The sequence below is a fragment of the Balaenoptera borealis genome (assembly GCF_965194805.1).
Source record: "Balaenoptera borealis genome assembly, chromosome: 4".
Lineage (NCBI taxonomy): Eukaryota > Metazoa > Chordata > Mammalia > Artiodactyla > Balaenopteridae > Balaenoptera > Balaenoptera borealis.
The window spans coordinates 97,703,209-97,724,367 of record NC_138861.1 but is presented as its reverse complement, the minus strand read 5'-3'; the positions used below and the strand labels follow the sequence as shown (position 1 = coordinate 97,724,367).

Genomic DNA, 21,159 nt, shown 5'->3' with positions numbered 1-21,159 from the left:
TACATAATGTTACAAAATCATGTGTAGGTAGAAGATTGATTCAAAGTGCAAGGCAGATTGCTACATGTTTTTCTAATAAAGTATGAAAAGTTTATTGATGTTCAGATTCCACATTGCAACTAATCTTTAGGAAACTACTACCTGTCAAATTTAGTGTACTATCAAAGGAGAGCATCCACAGTATCTGAAAAGGATATTAAAATATCCTTCCCTTTTCCAGTTGCATATCTGTGTGACACTGACTTTCATATACATCAATCAAGAGAGCATAGTGCCGTAGATGAAGTATCACAGCAGATTGAAGACTCCAGTTGTCTTTTACTATCCAAACATCAAAGACATTTGCAAAAATGTAAAACAGTGCCTCTTTCGCACTAATTTTTGTTTCTGAAAATACAGTTCTTTTAAATAAAAATATTTAGGTTAATATACAATGGATTTACATTGTTATTTTAAGATGAATTGACAAATTTTTTTTTTTTTGGCTGTGCAGGCTCTTTGTTGTGGCACGCGGGCTTCTCTAGTTGCAGCACATGGGCTTAGTTGTGGTATGTGGGATCTTAGTTTCCTGACCAGGGATTGAACCCAAACCCGCTACATTAGTAGTGCAGAGTCTTAACTACTGGACCACCAGGGAAGTCCCAACAAATATTTTTATTGTGGTAAAATAAACATAAAATTTAGATTTTAACCATTTTTAACTGTACGGTTCAGTGGCATTAAGTACATTCACATTATTGTGCAACCATTATCACCATCCATCTCCAGAACTTTTTCATCATCCCAAACTGAAACTCTGTACCCGTTAAACACTAACTTCCCATTCCTTCCTCCTCACAGTCCCTGGCTATTACCATTTTACTTTCTGTCTCTATGAATTTGACTATTCTAGATAGCTCATATAAATGGAATCATACAGTATTTGTCTTTTTCTGACTGGCTTATTTTGCTTAGCATAATGTCCTCAAGGTTTCTCCATGTTGTAGATGTGTCAGAATTGTCTTTCTTTTTTAAGGCTGAATAGTATTCCATTATATATACAACATTTTCTTTATCCATTCAATTATCTGTGGACACTTGGGTTGTGTCCACATTTTAACTATTATGAATAATGCTGCTTTGAGCATGAGTGTACAAATATCTGTTCAAATCCCTGCTTTCAGTTCTTTTGAGTATATATGTAGATTTGGAATTGTTGGACCATATGGAAATTCAATTTTTAATTTTTTGAGGAACTTCCATACTAATAAACAAATAGGTTTAATTTTTCTGTATTAATTTCTAATACTGTAAATATCAGTAGATCTAATCCACATAAACAAAAGTAATCTTGGATCCTCAGTAATTTTTTTTTTTTAGCAACTTTATTGGAGTATAATTGCTTTACATTGTTGTGTTAGTTGCTGCTGTATAACAAAGTGAATCAGCTATATGTATACATGTATCCCCATATCCCCTCCCTCTTGCATCTCCCCCTCACCCTCCCTATCCCACCCCTCTAGGTGGTCACAAAGCACCGAGCTGATCTCCCTGTGCTATGCGGCTGCTTCCCACAAGCTATCTATTTTACATTTGGTAGTGTATATATGTCAATGCCACTCTCTCACTTTGTCCCAGCTTACCCTTCCCCCTTCCCGTGTCCTCAAGTCCCTTCTCTACATCTGCATATTTATTCCTGACCTGCCCCTAGGTTCTTCAGAACCTTTTTTTTTTTTTTTTAGATTTCATATATATATGTGTTAGCGTACGGTATTTGTTTTTCTCTTTCTGACTTACTTCACTCTGTATGACCGACTCTAGGTCCATCCACCTCACTACAAATAACTCAATTTCGTTTCTTTTTATGGCTGAGTAATATTCCATTGTATATATGTGCCACATCTTCTTTATCCATTCATCTGTCGACAGACACTTAGGTTGCTTCCATGTCCTGGATATTGTAAATAGTGCTGCAATGAACATTGTGGTACATGACTTTTTTGAATTATGATTTTCTCAGGGTATATGCCCAGTAGTGGGATTGCTGGGTCATATGGTAGTTCTATTTTTAGACTTTTAATGAACCTCCATACTGTTCTCCATAATGGCTGTATCAATTTACATTCCCACCAACAGTGCAAGGGGGTTCCCTTTTCTCCACACCCTCTCCAGCATTTATTGTTTGTAGATTTTTTGATGATGGCCATTCTGACCGTTATGAGGTGATACCTCATTGTGCTTTTGATTTGCATTTCTCTAATGATTAGTGATGTTGAGCATCCTTTTATGTGTTTGTTGCAAATCTGTATATCTTATTTGGAGAAATGTCTGTTTAGGTCTTCTGCCCATTTTTGGATTGGATTGTTTGTTTTTTTGATATTGAGCTGCATGAGCTGCTTGTATATTTTGGAGATTAATCCTTTGTCATTTGCTTCATTTGCAAATATTTTCTCCCATTCTGAGGGTTGTCTTTTCGTCTTATTTATGGTTTCTTTTGCTGTGCCAAAGCTTTTAAGTTTCATTAGGTCCCATTTGTTTGTTTTTATTTCCGTTTCTCTAGGAGGTGGGTCAAAAAGGATCTTGCTGTGATATATGTCATAGAGTGTTCTGCCTATGTTTTCCTCTAAGAGTTTGATAGTGTCTGGCCTTACACTTAGGTCTTTAATCCATTTTGAGTTTATTTTTGTGTATGGTGTTAGGGAGTGTTCTAATTTCCTTCTTTTATATGTAGCTGTCCAATTTTCCCAGCACCACTTATCGAAGAGGCTGTCTTTTCTCCACTGTATATTCTTGCCTCCTTTATCAAAGATAAGGTGACCATATGTGCGTTGGTTTATCTCTGGGCTTTCTATCTTGTTCCATTGATCTATATTTCTGTTTTTGTGCAAGTACCATACTCTCTTGATTACTGTAGCTTTGTAGTATAGTTTGAAGTCAGGTAGCCTGATTCCTCCAGTTCTGTTTTTCTTTCTCAAGATTGCTTTGGCTATTAGGGGTCTTTGTGTTTCCATACAAATTGTGAAATATTTTGCTCTAATTCTGTGAAAAATGCCACTGGTAGTTTGACAGGGATTGCATTGAATCTGTGGATTGCTTTGGGTAGTACAGTCATTTTCACAATGTTAATTCTTCCAATCCAAGAACATGGTATATCTCTCCATCTGTTTGTATGATCTTTAATTTCTTTCATCAGTGTGTTATAGTTTTCTTCATACAGGTCTTTTGTCTCTTTAGATAGGTTTATTCCTAGGTATTTTATTCTTTTTGTTGCAGTGGTAAATGGGAGTGTTTCCTTAATTTCTCTTTCAGATTTTTCATTATTAGTGTATAGGAATGCAAGAGATTTCTGTGCATTAATTTTGTATCCTACTACTTTACCAAATTCATTGATTAGCTCTAGTAGTTTTCTGGTGGCATCTTTAGGATTCTCTATGTATAGTATCGTGTCATCTGCAAACAGTGACAGTGTTACTTCTTTTCCGATTTGGGTTCCTTTTATTTCTTTTTTTTTCCTCTGATTGCTGTGGCTAAAACTTTCAAAACTATGTTGAATAAATGCAGTGAGAGTGGGCAACCTTGTCTTGTTCCTGATCTTAGTGGAAATGGTTTCAGTTTTTCACCATTGAGAACGATGTTGGCTGTGGGTTTGTCATATATGGCCTTTATTATGTTGAGGTAAGTTCCTTCTAGGCCTAGTTTCTGGAGAGTTTTTATCATAAATGGGTCTTGAATTTTTTTCTAAAGCTTTTTCTGCACCTATTGAGATGATCATATGGTTTTTATCCTTCAGTTTGTTAACATGGTGTATCACATTGATTGATTTGAGTAAATTGAAGAATCCTTGCATTCCTGGGATAAACCCCACTTGATCATGGTGTATGATCCTTTTAATGTGCTGCTGGATTCTTTTGCTAGTATTTTGTTGAGGATTTTTACATCTATGTCCATCAGTGATATTGGCCTGTAGTTTTCTTTTTTTGTAACATCTTTGTCTGGTTTTGGTATCAGAATGATGATGGTCTCAAAGAATGAGTTTGGGAATGTTCCTCCCTCTGCTATATTTTGGAAGAGTTTGAGAAGGATAGGCGTTAGCTCTTCTCTAAATGTTTGATAGAATTCACCAGTGAATCCGTCTGATCCTGGGCTTTTGTTTGTTGGAAGATTTTTTTTGTTTAATAAAATTATTTATTTATTTATTTATTTTTGGCTGTGTTGGGTCTTCGTTTCTGTACGAGGGCTTTCTCTAGTTGTGGTGAGCGGGGGCCACTCTTCATCGCGGTGCGTGGGCCTCTCACTATCGCGGCCTCTCTTGTTGCGGAGCACAGGCTCCAGACGCACAGGCTCAGTAGTTGTGGCTCACGGGCCCAGTTGCTCCATGGCATGTGAGATCTTCCCAGACCAGGGCTCGAACCCATGTCCCCTGCATTGGCAGGCAGATTCTCAGCCACTGCACCACCTGGGAAGCCCCTGTTGGAATATTTTTAATCACAGTTTCAATTCCAGTGCTTGTGATTGGTCTGTTTATATTTTCTGTTCCTTGCTGGTTCAGTCTCAGAAGGTTGTGCTTTTCTAAGAATTTGTCCATTTCTTCCAGGTTGCCCATTTTATTGGCATATAGTTGCTTGTATTAATCTCTCATGATCCTTTGTATTTCTGCAGTGTCAGTTGTTACTTCTCATTTTTCATTTCTAATTCTGTTGATTTGAGTCTTCTCCCTTTTTTTCTTGATGAGTCTGGCTAATGGTTTATCAATTTTGTTTATCTTCTCAAAGAACCAGCTTTTAGTTTTTTGATCTTTGCTATTGTTTTGTTCATTTCTTTTTCATTGATTTCTGATCGATCTTTATGATTTCTCTCCTTCTGCTAACTTTGGGGGTTTTTTGGTTCTTCTTTCTCTGATTGCTTTAGGTGTAAGTTTAGGTTGTTTATTTGAGATGTTTCTTGTTTCTTGAGGTAGGATTGTAGTGTATAAACTTCCCTCTTAGAACAGTTTTTGCTGCATCCCATGAGTTTTGGGTCGTCGTGTTTTCATTGTCATTTGTTTCCAGGTATGTTTTGATTACCTCTTTGATTTCTTCAGTGATCTCTTGATTATTTAGTAGCTTATTGTTTAGCCTCCATGTGTTTGTATTTTTTACAGTTTTTTTTCCTGTAATTGGTATCTAGTCTCGTAGCGTTGTGGTTGGAAAGGATACTTGATACGATTTCAATTTTCTTAAATTTACCAAGGCTTGATTTGTGACCCAAGATATGATCTACCCTGGGGAATGTTCCATGAGCACTTGAGAAGAATGTGTATTCTGTTGTTTTTGGATAGAATGTCCTATAAATATCAGTTAAGTCCATCTTGTTTAATGTGTCATGTAAAGCTTGTGTTTCCGTATTTATTTTTATTTTGGATGATCTGTCCATTGGTGAAAGAAGGGTGTGAAAGTCCCCTACTATGATTGTGTTACTGTCAATTTCCCCTTTTATGGCTGTTAGCATTTGCCTTATATATTGAGGTGCTCCTATGTTTGCTGCATAAATATTTACAATTGTTATGTCTTCTTCTTGGATTGGTCCCTTGATCATTATGTAGTGTCCTTCTTTGTCTCTTGTCATATTCTTTATTTTAAAGTCTATTTTGTCTGATATGAAAATTGCTACTCCAGCTTTCTTTTGATTTCCTTTTGTGTGGAATATCTTTTTCCATCCCCTCACTTTCAGTCTGTATGTGTCCCTAGGTCTGAAGTGGGTCTCTTGTAGACAGCATATATATGGGTCTTGCTTTTGTATCCATTCAGCCAGTCTGTGGCTTTTGGTTGGAGCATTTAATCCATTTACATTTAAAGTAATTATTAATATGTATGTTTCTATTACCGTTTTCTTAATTGTTTTGGGTTTGTTATTGTAGGTGTTCTCCTTCTCTTGTGTTTCCTGCCTAGAGAAGTTCCTTTAGCATTTATTGTAAAGCTGGTTTGGTGGTGCTGAATTGTCTTAGCTTTTGCTTGTCTGTAAAGGCTTTAATTTTCTGTTGAATCTGAATGAGATCCTTGCTGGGTAGAGTAATCTTGGTTGTAGTTTTTTCCCTTTCATCACTTTAAATATGTCCTGCCACTCCCTTCTGGCTTACTGAGTTTCTGCCAAAAGATAAACTGTTAACCTTATGGGGATTCCCTTGTATGCTATTTGTTGCTTTTCCCTTGCTGCTTTTAATATTTTTTCTTTGTATTTAATTTTGATAGTTTGTTTAATATGTCTTGGCATGTTTCTCCTTGGATTTATCCTGTATGGGACTCTCTGCACTTCCTGGCCTTGACTGACTATTTCCTTTCCCATATTAAGGAAGTTTTCAACTATAATCTCTTCAAATATTTTCTCAGTCCCTTTCTTTTTCTCTTCTTCTTCTGGGACACCTATAATTCGAATGTTGGTGCATTTAATGTTGTCCCAGAGGTCTCTGAGACTGTCCTCAATTCTTTTCATTCTTTTTTCTTTATTCTGCTCTGTGGTAGTTATTTACACTATTTTATCTTCCAGGTCACTTATCAATTCTTCTGCCTCAGTTATTCTGGTATTGATTTCTTCTAGAGAATTTTTAATTTCATTTATTGTGTTGTTCTTCATTGTTTGTTTGCTCTTTAGTTCTTCTGGGTCCTTGTTAAACATTTCTTGTATTTTCTCCATTCTATTTCCCAGATTTTGGATCATCTCCACTATCATTACTCTGAATTCTTTTTCAGGTGGACTGCCTATTTCCTCTTCATTTGTTTGGTCTGGTAGGTTTTTACCTTGCTCCTTCATCTGCTGTGTATTTCTCTGTCTTCTCATTTTGCTTAACTTACTGTGTTTGGGGTCTCCTTTTTGCAGGCTGCAGGTTCATAGTTCCTATTGTTTTTGGTGTCTTCCCCCAGTGGGTAAGGTTGCTTCAGTGGGTTGTGTAGGCTTCCTGGTGGAGGGGACTGGTGCTTGTGTTCTGGTGGATGAGGCTGGATCTTTTCTTTCTGGTGGGCAGGAATGCATCTGGTGATGGGTTTTGAGGTATCTGTGAACTTAGTATGATTTTAGGCAGCCTCTCTGCTTATGGGCGGGTTGTGTTCCTGTCTTGCTAGTTGTTTAGCATAGGGTGTCCAGCACTGGAGCTTGGTAGTCGTTGAGTGGAGCTGGGTCTTAGTGTTGAGACAGAGATCTCTGTGAGAGCTCTTGCCGATTGATATTACGTGGGGCTGGGAGGTTTCTGGTGGTCTAGTGTCCTGAACTCAGCTCTCCCACCTCAGAGGCTGAGGCCTGACACCCGGCCTGAGCACCAAGACCGTGTCAGCCACACGGCCAGGTACGTGGGGAGTTTCTTGCCTTTTGGGAAGTGTGAGGTCTTCTGCCAGCGTTCAGTAGGTGTCCTCTAGGAGTTCTTCCACATGTAGGTGTATTTTTGATGTATTTGTGGGGAGGAAGGTGATCTCCACGTCTTACTCCTCTGCCATCTTGAAGGTCCTCCCAGATCCTCCGTAATTTTTAAGAGTGAGGGTCCTGAGACTTAAAAGTGAGAATCAGTGGTTTAGTGGAATGAGTGAAGTAGAGTGGTAGGTTAGGAAGTTACTACAGTAGAGGACAAGCTGGACTGCACTTTGCTCAGACAAGAATGGCCAGGGTGGTAAGGAGAATCTCTCATATGAAGAGATCTTGGAGAACCTAGAAATGTATGTGACCTTGAGAAGCTTTCAGGGAAGACACAGTAGTTAAATTCGAATATTTGAAGATCTCTCACAGGAAAGTGATTCAGCATATTTTCTGTGACCTTGGGGTGGGTGGGGGGGCACACATGGTGGTGGCAGATGTTAAGGGTAATCAATTTTAGTTCATAATAAAGGATTTTCTAGCAGAATAGTTCAAAGATGGAATTGACCAAAGGTGGGGAAAGCTAGCTTAGAGTTTCTAAGAGAGAGTTTCTAAGCTAGAAAATCCCTTGGAGAGGAGAGTCAGTCATTAAATGGTTAGTCGACCTAGAAGAACTCTATAGTCCCTTCTAACCCTGAAATTCTGTGATTCTTCGGGCACAGATAGATGAAGCCCAGGATTGGCACAGTGGCATCATGAGAAGTGGAGAGGATGGGGCATCTTCAGAGAGAATCAGAGGGTTTTTGGAACCCTTTTTGTAAACCTTCCTCTGCCTTGGTTTGCACTTTATGAGTATTTAGCCTTAGTTTATCTCCTGGCTTTTTTGACCCCACCACGACTTCATCCACTTTGCTTCTCCAGTTTCCTTCAGTCACCAAGTTTAGAAATTTAAGATTGCCAGTGAGCAATGCTTTGGACTAAGCCTGTTCTGGTGGAAGTAGAAAGAAACTGGGTACGTATGTGTGCGCGTGTGTGAATGTGTGTGTGCTAGTGGGGTTGGGGTTGGAGTGGAGATGGCCAGGTGTTTTTAGAATGCAGAATGGTGGAGGATGTCAGAAATATCAACATAAATGAATTGGTAAATTGTATGCAGGGCCATGGCTAGGAATGTACTATACACTCTCTTGCTAATTATATTTTGAACATATTTTTTACCAGCTCTTTTAGTGAGCTAGAGGCATTTTGTATAAAAGAAGGTTTAACTTTTGTTATAGATATTTTAAAAACCTCTACCTCCAGTCAATCCTTCCCTGCCAACCTTCTACATTTAGTCCACTGCCATCTGGGCACATCTTATAACACAATTTTAACTTCTATTGGACTTCCCAGCCTAAAAATAACTTTGACAAATTTTCTGATTGAGTCTCCTGATAACCTAGCTCAGGTATTATATTCCTCATTAAATAAAAAAGAAAATTGAGACAGAGAGGTTAACTTACTGGACCAAGGTAACAAATAAGGCCGAGAGATGTTTGCAGGTCCTCTGATGCCAAATCTCACTCTCATTTAGTCCCAAGTGGTTTTAGAACTATGCTCTGTTATATCCAAGGATTCTGAAAACATTCTATTCACTTAAAAAGACTTAATTTAGGGCTTCCCTGGTGGCGCAGTGGTTGAGAGTCCACCTGCCAATGCAGGGGACACGGGTTCGAGCCCTGGTCCGGGAAGATCCCACGTGCCGCGGAGCAACTAAGCCCGTGTGCTACAACTGCTGAGCCTGCGCTTCTGGAGCCTGTGTTCCGCAACAAGAGAGGCCGCGACGGTGAGAGACCCGCGCACCGTGATGAAGAGTGGCCCCCGCTTGCCACAACTAGAGAAAGCCCTCGCGCAGAAACAAAGACCCAACACAGCCATAATAAATAAATAAACAAATACTTTAAAAAAAAAAAAAAGAAGGAAAAAAAACATTAAAAAAATACTTAATTTAATCATTATATTAAGAAACAACGCTCTTTCAAATGTGTTGTTATATCAAGTACTCCATAATCCACTATTGTGATTTCACATTAACTTGTTTCTGCATAGATCCTAGAGGAAGAAAAAGCAAAACCCTGTTTCTTTCATCTCTTCATATGTTTGGACACTTAGAAATGTGTCATTGGTGAGGAAGGATGTAAATCTGCACTGGTCTTTCCAAATATTTGGGCTTGTACATGTCCACTCATGGTACATTGTACAAGTGAGGTAGTACTGCAGGGGGTATACAGTGACAGGCATGGGCCAGGCTGAGTGAAAGTGCATCTGCTCAACGTGAGCCCCCATCCTGGTGCACTGCTGAGATATGGGACAACATCTGATGTGAGAACACGTCACGTGGTAGTAATACTATGGGATGCATAGTTTCAGCAGTTCTAAGTATCAGAAGCCCTTTTCTGATTTTTGTATTTGTGATAAATACTTTTAGTGATTTGTCTTCAAAATAAAAAATTCCAACTGCAGCAGTTTTGATTTCCTGCAGCAGTTTGTTTGGGAGTGTGCTGAGGTTGCCAGAAGGGCTGTTAACAATGTAAACACCTATCTCTGTGAATCAGGATCTTTTTTTTTAATTGAACAAATAAAACAAAATACAAAAATAAATTAGGTATTGAGACCATAGCAGAATAAAGCTGTACCTTTTTAATGTTAATCATACCTTAGTCAATGAGAAAAGACTCATTGTTTTCATTGTCTAGTAATATCACTTTCAATGTGTTTTATGTAATTGGGTTCCAATAGGGTTCAGATTTCATTTGAAAAAAAGGATTATGCTGCTAAAACATGTTTGAGAATTGCTGTGCCTTATCACGTTGTCCTCCTGTCACTGTCCTGCTTCTGAGTCTCAGATTTCTCAAGATTCTTATAATTAGCTTAGATGATTAATGAATTTTGATTTGCCTTTGATATCAAAAAGTATATCTAGGAGGACTTCCCTGGTGGCGCAGTGGTTAAGAATCCGCCTGCCAATGCAGGGGACACGGGTTTGAGCCCTGGTCTGGGAAGATCACACATGCCACGGAGCAGCTAAGCCCGTGTGTCACAACTATTGAGCCTGCGCTCTAGAGCCCGTGGGCCACAACTACTGAGCCCGCATGCTGCAACTACTGAAGCCCGTGTGCCTAGAGCCCGTGCTCTGCAACAAGAGAAGCCACTGCAATGAGAAGCCCACGCACCGTAACGAAGAGTAGCCCCTGCTCGCCACAACTAGAGAAAGCCCATGCGCAGCAACGAAGACCCAACACAGCCAATAAATAAATAAATAAATAAATAAATTTATATTTTAAAAAAAGTATATCTAGGAGATCTAGCAACTTGAAGTATTGAAAATGCTTAGGAGGAATAATCATTTTTTTCTCTTGAAATTCTTTAAATTTTGCTACTTCTGAGTCATTTCCAAATACAGACTTAGTAAAAAGAAAACCTATTTCCTTTTGCCTTGATACTCTTGAATAATAAGAAGGGTTTTGCACCTTTTAAAATCCTAGGAATTACAGACTGGAAACGAGTCTCTTCAGTTAAACATAAGTTTTATAAAGTTCCTTGTTTATTTGAGGGGAAATTAGTTGAAAAGGATAGAACATGGTTTGGTCAATACAATTTTGTCAAGCAACAGTTAATGCCAAGTAACACTTGGGATGCAGAAATGAAGACATGGTCTTGCCTTTGAATTTAAGAGTTAAAAAGAGAAATAGGTGAGCTGAAAATTACACTGTAATTGGGTAAGTGCTCTCACAGAGGAATAGCATGTACTGTCTTTGCAGGTAGCAGGTGGGGTAGTTGGGAAAGGAGGTGATATTTGAGGGATGTATGGAAGTGGAAGCTAGTAGGTATTTGCCAAGGTGTTGAGGGAGCTCTTCCATCTGAGGAAACAATATGAACAAAAGCCTGGAACCCTTACAAGCCTGGAACCCTTAAAGTATTTGACATTTGGGGTATCAGTGATTATAGCTCACTGTGGCTAGAGTGTAGGGTGTCAGGGAGGAGGTGTGAGAAAAGAGAGGATGTTGTTGGCTTGGTGGAGCAGCAGCTGATGAATTTGGAGAGACAAGTTGGTCTACATTGTGAAAGTCCCAGTGTGTCCTGTTGAAAAGTTTAGACTTCTTATATATGCTGTGGAGATCCACAGCCGAGAAGGACTTACGTTTTAGGAAGAAAATGCTGGAATATGGACTGGAAAAGGGAGAAATTGGTTCATTTATTCAATAAACATTTATTGAGCATCTGCTATGTGAAAATAACTATTCTAGGCACTTAGGATACAAAGGAGAACAACAAAAAAAGATATCTGCCCTGGTCGAGCTTACCACTTCTAGTGTAGGGAGATAGTATACCAATAAACATAGTAAATAAATCATACAGTATATTAAGAGGCATAAATGCTAAGAAAGAAGAAAAAGTAGAGTAAGGGAGTGTGAAAATGCCAGGTGGGGGGTAGTTGCAATTTAAATAAGGTGGCAGCACTACTATATATAAAATAGATAACTAATAAGGACGTACTGTATAGCACAGGGAACTCTACTCAAGACTCTGTAATGGCCTATGTGGGAAAAGAATCTAAAAAAGAGTGGAGATATGTATATGTATAACTGATTCCCTTTGTTGTACACCTGAAACTAACACAATATTGTAAATCAACTATACTCCAATTAAAAGAAAAAAAGAAGAAAGTACCAGATGGGGAGCTGGCCATGTTTCTTCCTCCTTGACCTATAAACAAAAAAATCAGGTTGCCTTAATAAAGTAGGACTTTAGAATGGAGAGAAGGAATAGATTGCGGGGATGTATTTTTCTTTTTTCTTTTTTTTGCCCTGTTTGTTGTAAAGTAAAACACAAACAGAAGCTACACAAATCTATAATGTAATGAATTATTATAAGATGAACGACCTTAAACAACCACCCTGGTAAAAAAGTGAAACGTTGCCAGCCACATCAGAAACCTCTCCATTTGTCTCACCCCAGTCACAAGTCCCTCCCTCCCAGAGGACCTGATTTTTATGGTAATCACTTTCCTGCATTTCTTGATAGTTTCATTAACCAAATGTGTATCCCTGGAGGCTCTGAGTTTTGCCAACTAAAAAAAAGATTCTTTGATATACCTTTTAAGTCTTTTAAAATCTACAGGTTTTCTCTCCTTCCTCTCTTTTCCCCCCTTACAATTGATCAGCTGAAGAACTGGGCCGTTTGGCCTTTAGGATTTCTCACAACCTGGATTTTTCTGATTACACACTCATGGTGCAGCTTGTATGACTTGTAAGTTGACAGTTGGACCCAGAGGCTTTGATCAGGCTCAGGTGCCATCTCAATGACCACGACTATTGGCACTGGAGTCTTCTTTCATTGAGAAGCACATAATTGCTGATTGTCTTTTTGCAAAGTTAATAGCTGTTTCTGCTCAATGCCTAGAATTGATTAGGGATTGCAAAACGGTGATATTCTAATTATATCATATCTGTTTTAGTTATTAGCTGGAATATTTTTATAAAGAGACATTTCTCCTTACCTATTATTTGGTTACCAAGTGGTACAGTTCCTGTAGGAAAGGCAGGCTAGATAAATGCCTTTTCATTTATTTATCAGTTTTCAAGGTAGTAAGTTGGTTCCCTGTCATCCTCAATTTTTATTACTCTATCAAGTTTTTCTCCTCAGAAAGGGAGAAAGGGAGCCCTGACCGGTCAGTTTCAAGAATTCATAGGTGCTAGGCTGTGCCAGTGTCTTCAAACCTCATCCGCTATATTGGATTAGACAAAACCCCTCCCATTGTCAGCTCCTGTTCTAAAATTAGCTCATCATATGTTCCAGTGAATACTTGCTGGCTATTTTGGGGTTCTCCTCTTTTCATATCTATCAGATACCCCTCTGCTTTTTCCTGTGTAGATGCTAATACCATACAGGTCATGTGGCTGTTGGTTTGTCCACAACTGCTTATATTTTAGGTTTGTGAGGAATATCTTATCACCAAGTTTGGTTGTAAATGTTTTCCATGGAATTTTGGTTTTGCTGTCTAGTTGCTTGGTGTGTTTCTATGTGGAGATCAGGAAGATTACAAAAAAAAACCTCACTGCCACCAATGCCATCTTCCCAGAAAGGGGTTGAATCGTAGAAGAATTAGAGTAGAATTGAGAATAACTAAAGTTTCTGAGTTGGAAGATTTGGTGAATGGTAATTTCATGGATGAGGATTAAAAATAGAAGAGGAGAAAGGTAGTAAGTGGAAAATAAGATCAGTTTTTGATTTCTTAGATTTAAAATGCTTATGAGATACCCTAATAGAAATGCCTTCTTAAAAAATATGCTTCTAGAATTTGATAGAGAGAGCTAGGTGATGAAAGGTGAACACTTTGAAGGTAACTGAAGCCATTATAAGTTGGAGAAATTAGTATTTTTGGTAAAAATTACAGTGTGAAAAACCAGTAGAATAGAAATCATGCAATTGAAGATGAAAGAGACACTAATAAGCATTTGTGAGTGAGTAGTTTTATGTATTTTCCATCAATATGTACAAAAAAATGCAGGTTTACAGAGCAGCGATCCAAAGATGACACTGTTCAAAGCTCCAGTTATATGGACGCAACAGAGCTTTTGGTTATGAGGTGAATGTAGGTGCTATATATGCTAAGTATAATATTAAGAGAATGAATTTATAAAATCTGAGTATTTTTCCTATTAGAAAAATAGATGTTAAATGTTCATAAAAGTAAAATGCTTAGGTGAAGATGTTAACTATTCATAAGCTGCAAGATTCAATATTTTAAGTAGACTCTAGTATATTATCACAGGTCCTCTATTTCAAGAGTGGGTGAAAAAGTCTTCTCTCTTATGAGCTATTCCAGATACTCAGATGCTCTGACCTCAAAGGGGATTTTTTAAATCGTGTGCACATTTGGACATTCCTCTTTAAAACTTTCATTAGCATTAAATATCATCCCAAATGACTTACTTTTGACCTCTATCTTTTCCTTTCTTCTTTTCTTCTTCTTTCTAAAATTAGGCCAGTCTTCAGAGACCTGAGATTAAACTTGAATCACTAAAAGAAGATATTAAGGAATTCTTTAAAATATCAGGTTTGTAAGTTGCTTTTTTTCCCTTCTCTGATTCTTTAAGGCAAAATAAGGAAATGCTTTATTTTGAGGGAATGCTGTATCCACAGCCAATTACTCATCCAAAATTGTGAAACAGTGGCTGGATAGGTTTCTATTTGGGGAGAATTAGAACTTTCAGATATTTCTGCAGAAATGCTGCAAAAATTCAGGAACGCTGTGGGAATGACTGCTTTACATTAATCAGTTTTAAATACTGTTTACCTTCCTGGTCAAAATACATCCCGAATGTATTAAGAATCTCCCTAGTTAAGTAACTTGTCTTTTACCTTTCATTTGTGGCTTTTTTCCTTCTCTGCTTCTTTTCTCTCCTATGTTTCTTTTGTCTCCTCTTTTGTACCCTTTCAAAGAAAACAGAAGAAAATCCCAACTTTTTTAGAGCAAGCTGTTGAGCAGCCCTTGCACATGGGAACTGAGATATTAAGTGGTTTACTTGCCCATATAAGTTCAAGTAGTTAGCAGCCAAGCGAACTGATCTGACTGATGGTGCCTCATAATAATCTACTTCTCTTGTTTAGGAGTTTAATGACTAGTTAATTGTCACGAATTACTTGTAATCTTTGTCAATGCCTGACTGTTTCTTGCCCTTCCCTTGGCACATTTCTCACAGCTCTGGTAGTGCGATAGCCAAAGATTTTGGCATTCATTGAGTACCTTAACAGTGGAAGAAGGAAATATTCTTCTCATCTTAAGAAAATGGTGCCATAGTTTTATAATAATAAATCATGTTGATGACTTTGCTACTTAGTGTTAGCCAAGGGATATTGGTAAATATATAAGAAATAATTCCTGGTGGGTGACCAGAAGCTGGAAAATAATTATATCACAAAAGTTCTCCCACAGGACTGAGAGTTCTGCCCCCACATCAGGCTCCCCAGCCCAGGGGTATAGCATCAGGAGGAGGAGTCCACAGAGCATTTGGATTTGAAGGGCAGCAGGGATTTTGTGCAGGAGCTCCACAGGACTGGGAGAAACAGAGACTCCACTCTTAAGGGGTGCACACAAGGTGTCACATACATGGGGACCCAGGGCAAAGCAGTGACTCCATAAGAGCCTGGGCCAGACCTATTGTAGAATAACTATAAATAGAGTATAACCTTTAAAAATTGTGAATCACTATATTGTACACTTGTAACTTACATAATATTGTACATCAACTCTACTTCAATAAAAAATAAAAGGGCCACAAAAAAAAAAAAAGAAATAATTCCTTAGTATAACACTTTACACAGCAACCGGAAGTTGATAAAGTTCTTGCACAAATGAATGTGATGTTAAAGTTTTTGTGAGATAAATTTAATTATAATGTATGTTTATTTTTAAAACTAATATGTTTGTATATTTTATTCCTTTTTTTAAATAGGTTGGGAGAAGAAACTTCAGAATGCTGTGTATAGTGAACTGAGTGTGTGAGTTTTTCCTCCCTATTTTGAGATACTCTTATGTTTAGCTGTATGTGCTTTGTAAGTAACGAATATAGTATTGCTATGTGTACTCATTGTTATTATTTCTCATTAGTATTTATATGGCATTTCAAGTAAGTTAATACTATTAAAAATTACAGTCTTGCCTGAGAATTAATAGGTGGGGTTTTTTTATTGCCAAAATTTTTATACTAATTCATTTATCCAGTGTAATTAGGAAATATGATATTTCTCATAAGTTAATATTTAGGATAATTTAAGCTTACCAATATTCTTTTTATTGTTGCCATTTTGGATATTATCCTTCTGTCTTTGTAAACTGATCATTTTAAACTCAATTAACTTTTTTTAAAAAATTGGTGTCATTATTAAGAACATTAATGTTGTTATTTATCTGGATTTGTTCTCAGAGTCTGCTGAAGTGTACAGACTATTTGTCATTACAAAAAATATAGATCCCAAATGTTAGCTTTTGTAGTTTATTTACTGTTCCATTATTCATCAGTTATTTATTTCTAGCACTATGCCAGGCACTGGGAATATAGCATAGAACAATGAACGCAATTTCTGCCTTCATGGAGTTTATAATCTAACAGAGTTCTTAACTCTTTTTTTCTTTTTTTTTCCTGCTATCAATGTGTCTCTAGCATTCTCTAGTTTCTCACACTCCCATTTCCAATTTGCTCCTTCTAATCTGCTGTTAACTGGGAAATGAGATAACCCAGTTTACCAGAATTGTCTCTAAAACAAAGAGCTCAGATGAATGCTTGTGGATTTGTGCTTAGACACACGTTTTTAAAATTAGTATTTGCTTCTTTGGTTATTGCTATTTTCTGAGTTGGTTTTTGACCTCTTAAATAACATCACATATAAAATGCCATCTATTAACTAAAGTTGATTGTGATCATGCCTTTGGTTCTAGTCACCAAAGGAAAAGACATTTATCATGACAAGTAAGGTTTTAAATTTCCCCAAATGTAATAGAAATACTACGGGTTGATTAAACTAATATGGACATGGTGATTTATCTCTCTGCCTGTTAAAGCTTGTAACTTCAGTGTCTTTGTCTCTGATATGGGCAGAATAAAAGCATCTGCTGTGTATAATTCCAAATATTAGATTCTCATCTGAGGAGATATTACTGATGATTGCTATTTTTGTGGCATAATGCATTCCTGAAAATTGTTCTATAAGACAGAGTGCCTTTTTACTTGCTGGCAGGGACAGTATTTCATTCATGTCATATCTTTGATATCCTACATAATAGATGTTAAATAAATATTTTATTTTGAATATTTTGAATAACTTGTTGAGATATTTGAAGGAGCCCAATAATAGTACCTTTTTCCTCACTTGGGTTCTGAACAAATTGAGAAAATAAAATAAAACATAAAGGCAAATGGGGGATCAAATCATACTTTTATTTGTGGTAAAGACTGGGTAGGAGGACATAGCTTAGTGCAAGAACAAAATAAGCTGTTTAACTGAACTCCAGGCTTAAATAGACTTAACCTTCTAGTTAAATAGCATTGGTGAGTGTGTTCCGCTTGTTCTTCCAAAATTTAAAAGTTGGAGAAGGCACTAAACCTCTTCTGTGGTGTAATGAGCAAAGCCCTGGAGAGAGGCCAAGAACGTTACAGTGAAGGAGCTCTTTTCATGTGGAAGGGCACGTCTGGAGTGGGGAAGAAGTGTTTCCTAACATAAGTCAGAAGAATAAAGTGGACTTAACATATTCTGTTGCATTTTTCATTGGCAAAAACCACGATGGATAAGTAAAGAAAGCAAAAGTGAAGTAGAAATATTTATTGTTAAGTAATTGGAACTGAAAAAAAATCCATACTCATTACTAATAGAAGTGTGGACAAGTGAGCTCTACAGATCACACATGGAATTTGCTCATGTCATTTTACTTATTTTAGCAAACATTCCAAATATTTTAGTCAGATTTTTATTTAACAAATATAGCAGAAAAATTTCTGTATTCTGTTATTACATGAAACTTGTAACTGTAGCCCAGGTTAGTTCTTCCCACTTCAAAACTGCCTACTTTGTTTAACTATTATTGTGTTAATAACTACTTAATATTATGTTGATGATAATTTACATTGATTGAATGCTTATTTTATGTCCAACAGTGTGGTAAGCACTTTATAGGTGTTGCCTTGTATTAGGTAGTCTTTATAACCACCCTATGAAATAGAATTTATAATTATCATCATTTTACAGAGGAGAAAAATGAGTCTTAGACCACTTAAATAACTTGCTGAAGATCGTATAGCTAGTAAATGGCAGTGCTAGGGTTTCACCTCTAGCTGTCTGATTCTAAAGCCATACATTTTATTACATCTCACATATACAGTAAATCCCCTACATATGAACCTTCAAGTTGAGAACTTTCAAAGATGCGAACGTGCCTTTGCGTGTCCAATCAAGTAAGTTAGTTCACGTGTCTGGCATACATTGTCACATGCGTGCATCCTCTACAAGTGGTTGTGCTTTTGTGTACTTTACTGTACAGTACTGTATAGAGTACAGTAGTACAGTATCTTTATTTCAAGCTAGATCTGCAAAAGGACAACTTCATTGAACTCCTTGCTGTGCAACAAGAGGAGCTTTCTAATGAAGACCTGATGGAATTGGAGGCCCAGGGAAAGGACGAAGAGAGACAAGAGGAAGAAGAAATAACTGAAAAACCGAAGAGATTGATGACATAGAAAATGGCAATAGGATTTTCTTTATTTGAGGAGGCACTGTTAGTTTTTGAGGCACAGGACCCAAACATAGAATGGTACACGAAGGTTACAGCAGCCGTTCAGAATGCAATCCAGTGCTACCGTGTCATCTTCGATGAGAAAAAAAGAGCTACTACCCAGACATCACTGGATCCTTTTTTCAAGAGGGTAGATAGAATTGAATCCAGCAAGGAACCAGAACCTGTGCCATCAATGTCAGGCGTGAGTGAAATTGCACCTTGCCCTCCGTCTCCTATTGCTGATGATCCTTCAGCTCTACCATCTCCCACCTCCTCTCCCTCCTCCAGTCAGTAACTCTTCTTGCCTGTTCACTCGATGCCAGACCCTGTATGCCAGCTGTTGTACTGTACTACTGTACTTTTCAAGGTGCTGTACTGTTAAGATTAAAAATGTTTTCTTTATTTTTTATGTTTGTTTTTTATGTATTATTTGTATGAAAAGTATTATCAACCTATTACAGTTCAGAACAATATAGCTGATTGTATTAGTTGGGTAGCTAGGCTAACTTTGTTGTTCTTACGGACAAATTGGACTTATGAACGCACTCTCGGAATGGAACTCGTTCGTATGTAGGGGACTTACTGTATTTACATCTTGTTTCTTACCTAGATTAAAAGTGTTCTGAAACAAGAATTATGTCTTACATTTCTTTGAGTATCTCCTATAGCATCAAATAAATGACGCTGAGTCAGCAAGTAGTTACTGAGCCACCCACCAATGCTGGCACAAAATAAATATTTGTTGAATTGAGGAAACTTAGTGTAACTGTTAATCCTAAACTTACTGTAAAGATTTAAGAAAGTCATTACATTGAAAAGGTACCGATTTCTTTCTGTGTCCTATTCTTTACTGTATTTTGTGTAGAGTATTTTATAAAGAATTAGAAGACCTATTGTTTTCCCTTAAGGAATATAAATTAAAGAAATATATAAACCTTTTTAAACCTTCTGTATATGTATATATTATAGAAAAACATGTACTGTAGTCTACTGCTATAGTAGATATATGCACGTGTCTACCATACCTTGGAGAGGTATAAATGCTGAACTACAGTGGGCCCAAAATGGAAAGATTTTAGATAATGAGTACCTTACACTAGACCACAAGATTGGGTAAGTCTTTATAGACATTCACAGTGTTCTCTGGAAGAGTCCTCAGGTGGTAGACCTGGGCACCTCCAAAGTGTCCTAATCATGACTCTTCTTTGCCCTCTTAGTTGTTTGTTTGTTTGTTTTTTATCTTTATTGGAGTATAATTGCTTCACAATACTGTGTTAGTTTCTGTTGTACACCAAAGTGAATCAGCCATATGCATACACATGCCCCCATATCCCCTCCCTCTTGAGCCTCCCTCCCGTCCTCCCTATCCCACCCATCTAGGTTGTTGCAAAGCACCGAGCTGATCTCCCTGTGCTATGCTGATGCTTCCCACTAGCTAACTATTTTACATTCGGTAGTGTATATATGTCAATGCTACTCTCATTTCGCCACAGCTTCCCCCTCCCACCCTGTGTCCTCAAGTCCATTCTCTATGTCTACCTCTTTATTCCTGCCCTGCAACTAGTTTCATCAGTACCATTTTTTTTTTTTTTTTTAGATTCCATATATATATGTGTTAGCACACGGTATTCGTTTTTCTCTTTCTGACTTACTTCACTCTGTATGACAGACTCTAGGTCCATCCACCTCACTACAAATAACTCAATTTCATTTCTTTTTATGGCTGAGTAATATTCCATTGTATACATGTGCCACATCCTCTCCATCCATTCATCTGTCGATGGACACAAAGGCTGCTTCCATGTCCTGGCTATTGCAAATAGAGCTGCAATGAACACTGTGGTACATGACTCTTTCCGAACTATGGTTTTCTTAGGGTATATGCCCAGTAGAGAGATTGCTGGGTCATATGGTAGTTCTGTTTTTAGTTTTTTAAGGAACCTCCATACTGTTTTCCATAGTGGTTGTAACAATTTACATTCCCACCAACAGTGCAAGAGGGTTCCCTTTTCACCACAACCCTTCCAGCATTTATTGTTCCTAGATTTTTTGATGATGGCCATTCTGACCGTTATGAAGTGATACCTCATTGTGCTTTTGATTTACATTTCTCTAATAATTAATGATGTTGAGCATCTTTTCATGTGCCTCTTGGCCATCTGTATGTCTTCCTTGGTGAGTCTAGTTAGGTCTTCTGCCCATTTTTTAATTGTATTGTTTGATTTTTGACATTGAGCTCCATGAGCTGTTTGTATATTTCGGAGATTAATCTTTGGTCTGTTGTTTCATTTGCAACTATTTTCTCCCATTCTGAGGGTTGTCTTTTTGTCTTACTTATGGTTTCCTTTGTCGTGCAACAGCTTTTAAGTTCAATTAAGTCCCATTTGTTTATTTCTGTGTTTATTTCTGTTACTCTAGGAGATGGGTCAAAAAGATCTTGTTGTGGTTTATGTCAGTGTGTTTTTCCTATGTTTTCCTCTAAGAGTTTTATAGTGTCTGGTCTTACATTTAGGTCTTTAATCCATTATGAGTTTATTTTTGTGTATGGTGTTAGG

The 21,159-nt window shown here is 37.4% G+C and overlaps 1 protein-coding gene across 2 annotated transcripts in view; it reads left to right on the top strand.

The window, feature by feature from the left end:
• Positions 1–21,159, top strand: part of TBC1D19 (TBC1 domain family member 19) — a 209,833-nt gene that overhangs the window by 18,441 nt on the left and 170,233 nt on the right. Inside the window, exons 2-4 of one of the 2 annotated variants that reach the window (XM_082389264.1) lie at positions 6,705–6,740; positions 14,320–14,392; positions 15,792–15,837. In XM_082389264.1, the coding sequence (XP_082245390.1) occupies positions 6,705–6,740; positions 14,320–14,392; positions 15,792–15,837 (155 nt within the window). The remainder of the gene's footprint in view (positions 1–6,704; positions 6,741–14,319; positions 14,393–15,791; positions 15,838–21,159) is intronic. The other variant, XM_082389265.1, reaches the window with a different exon arrangement.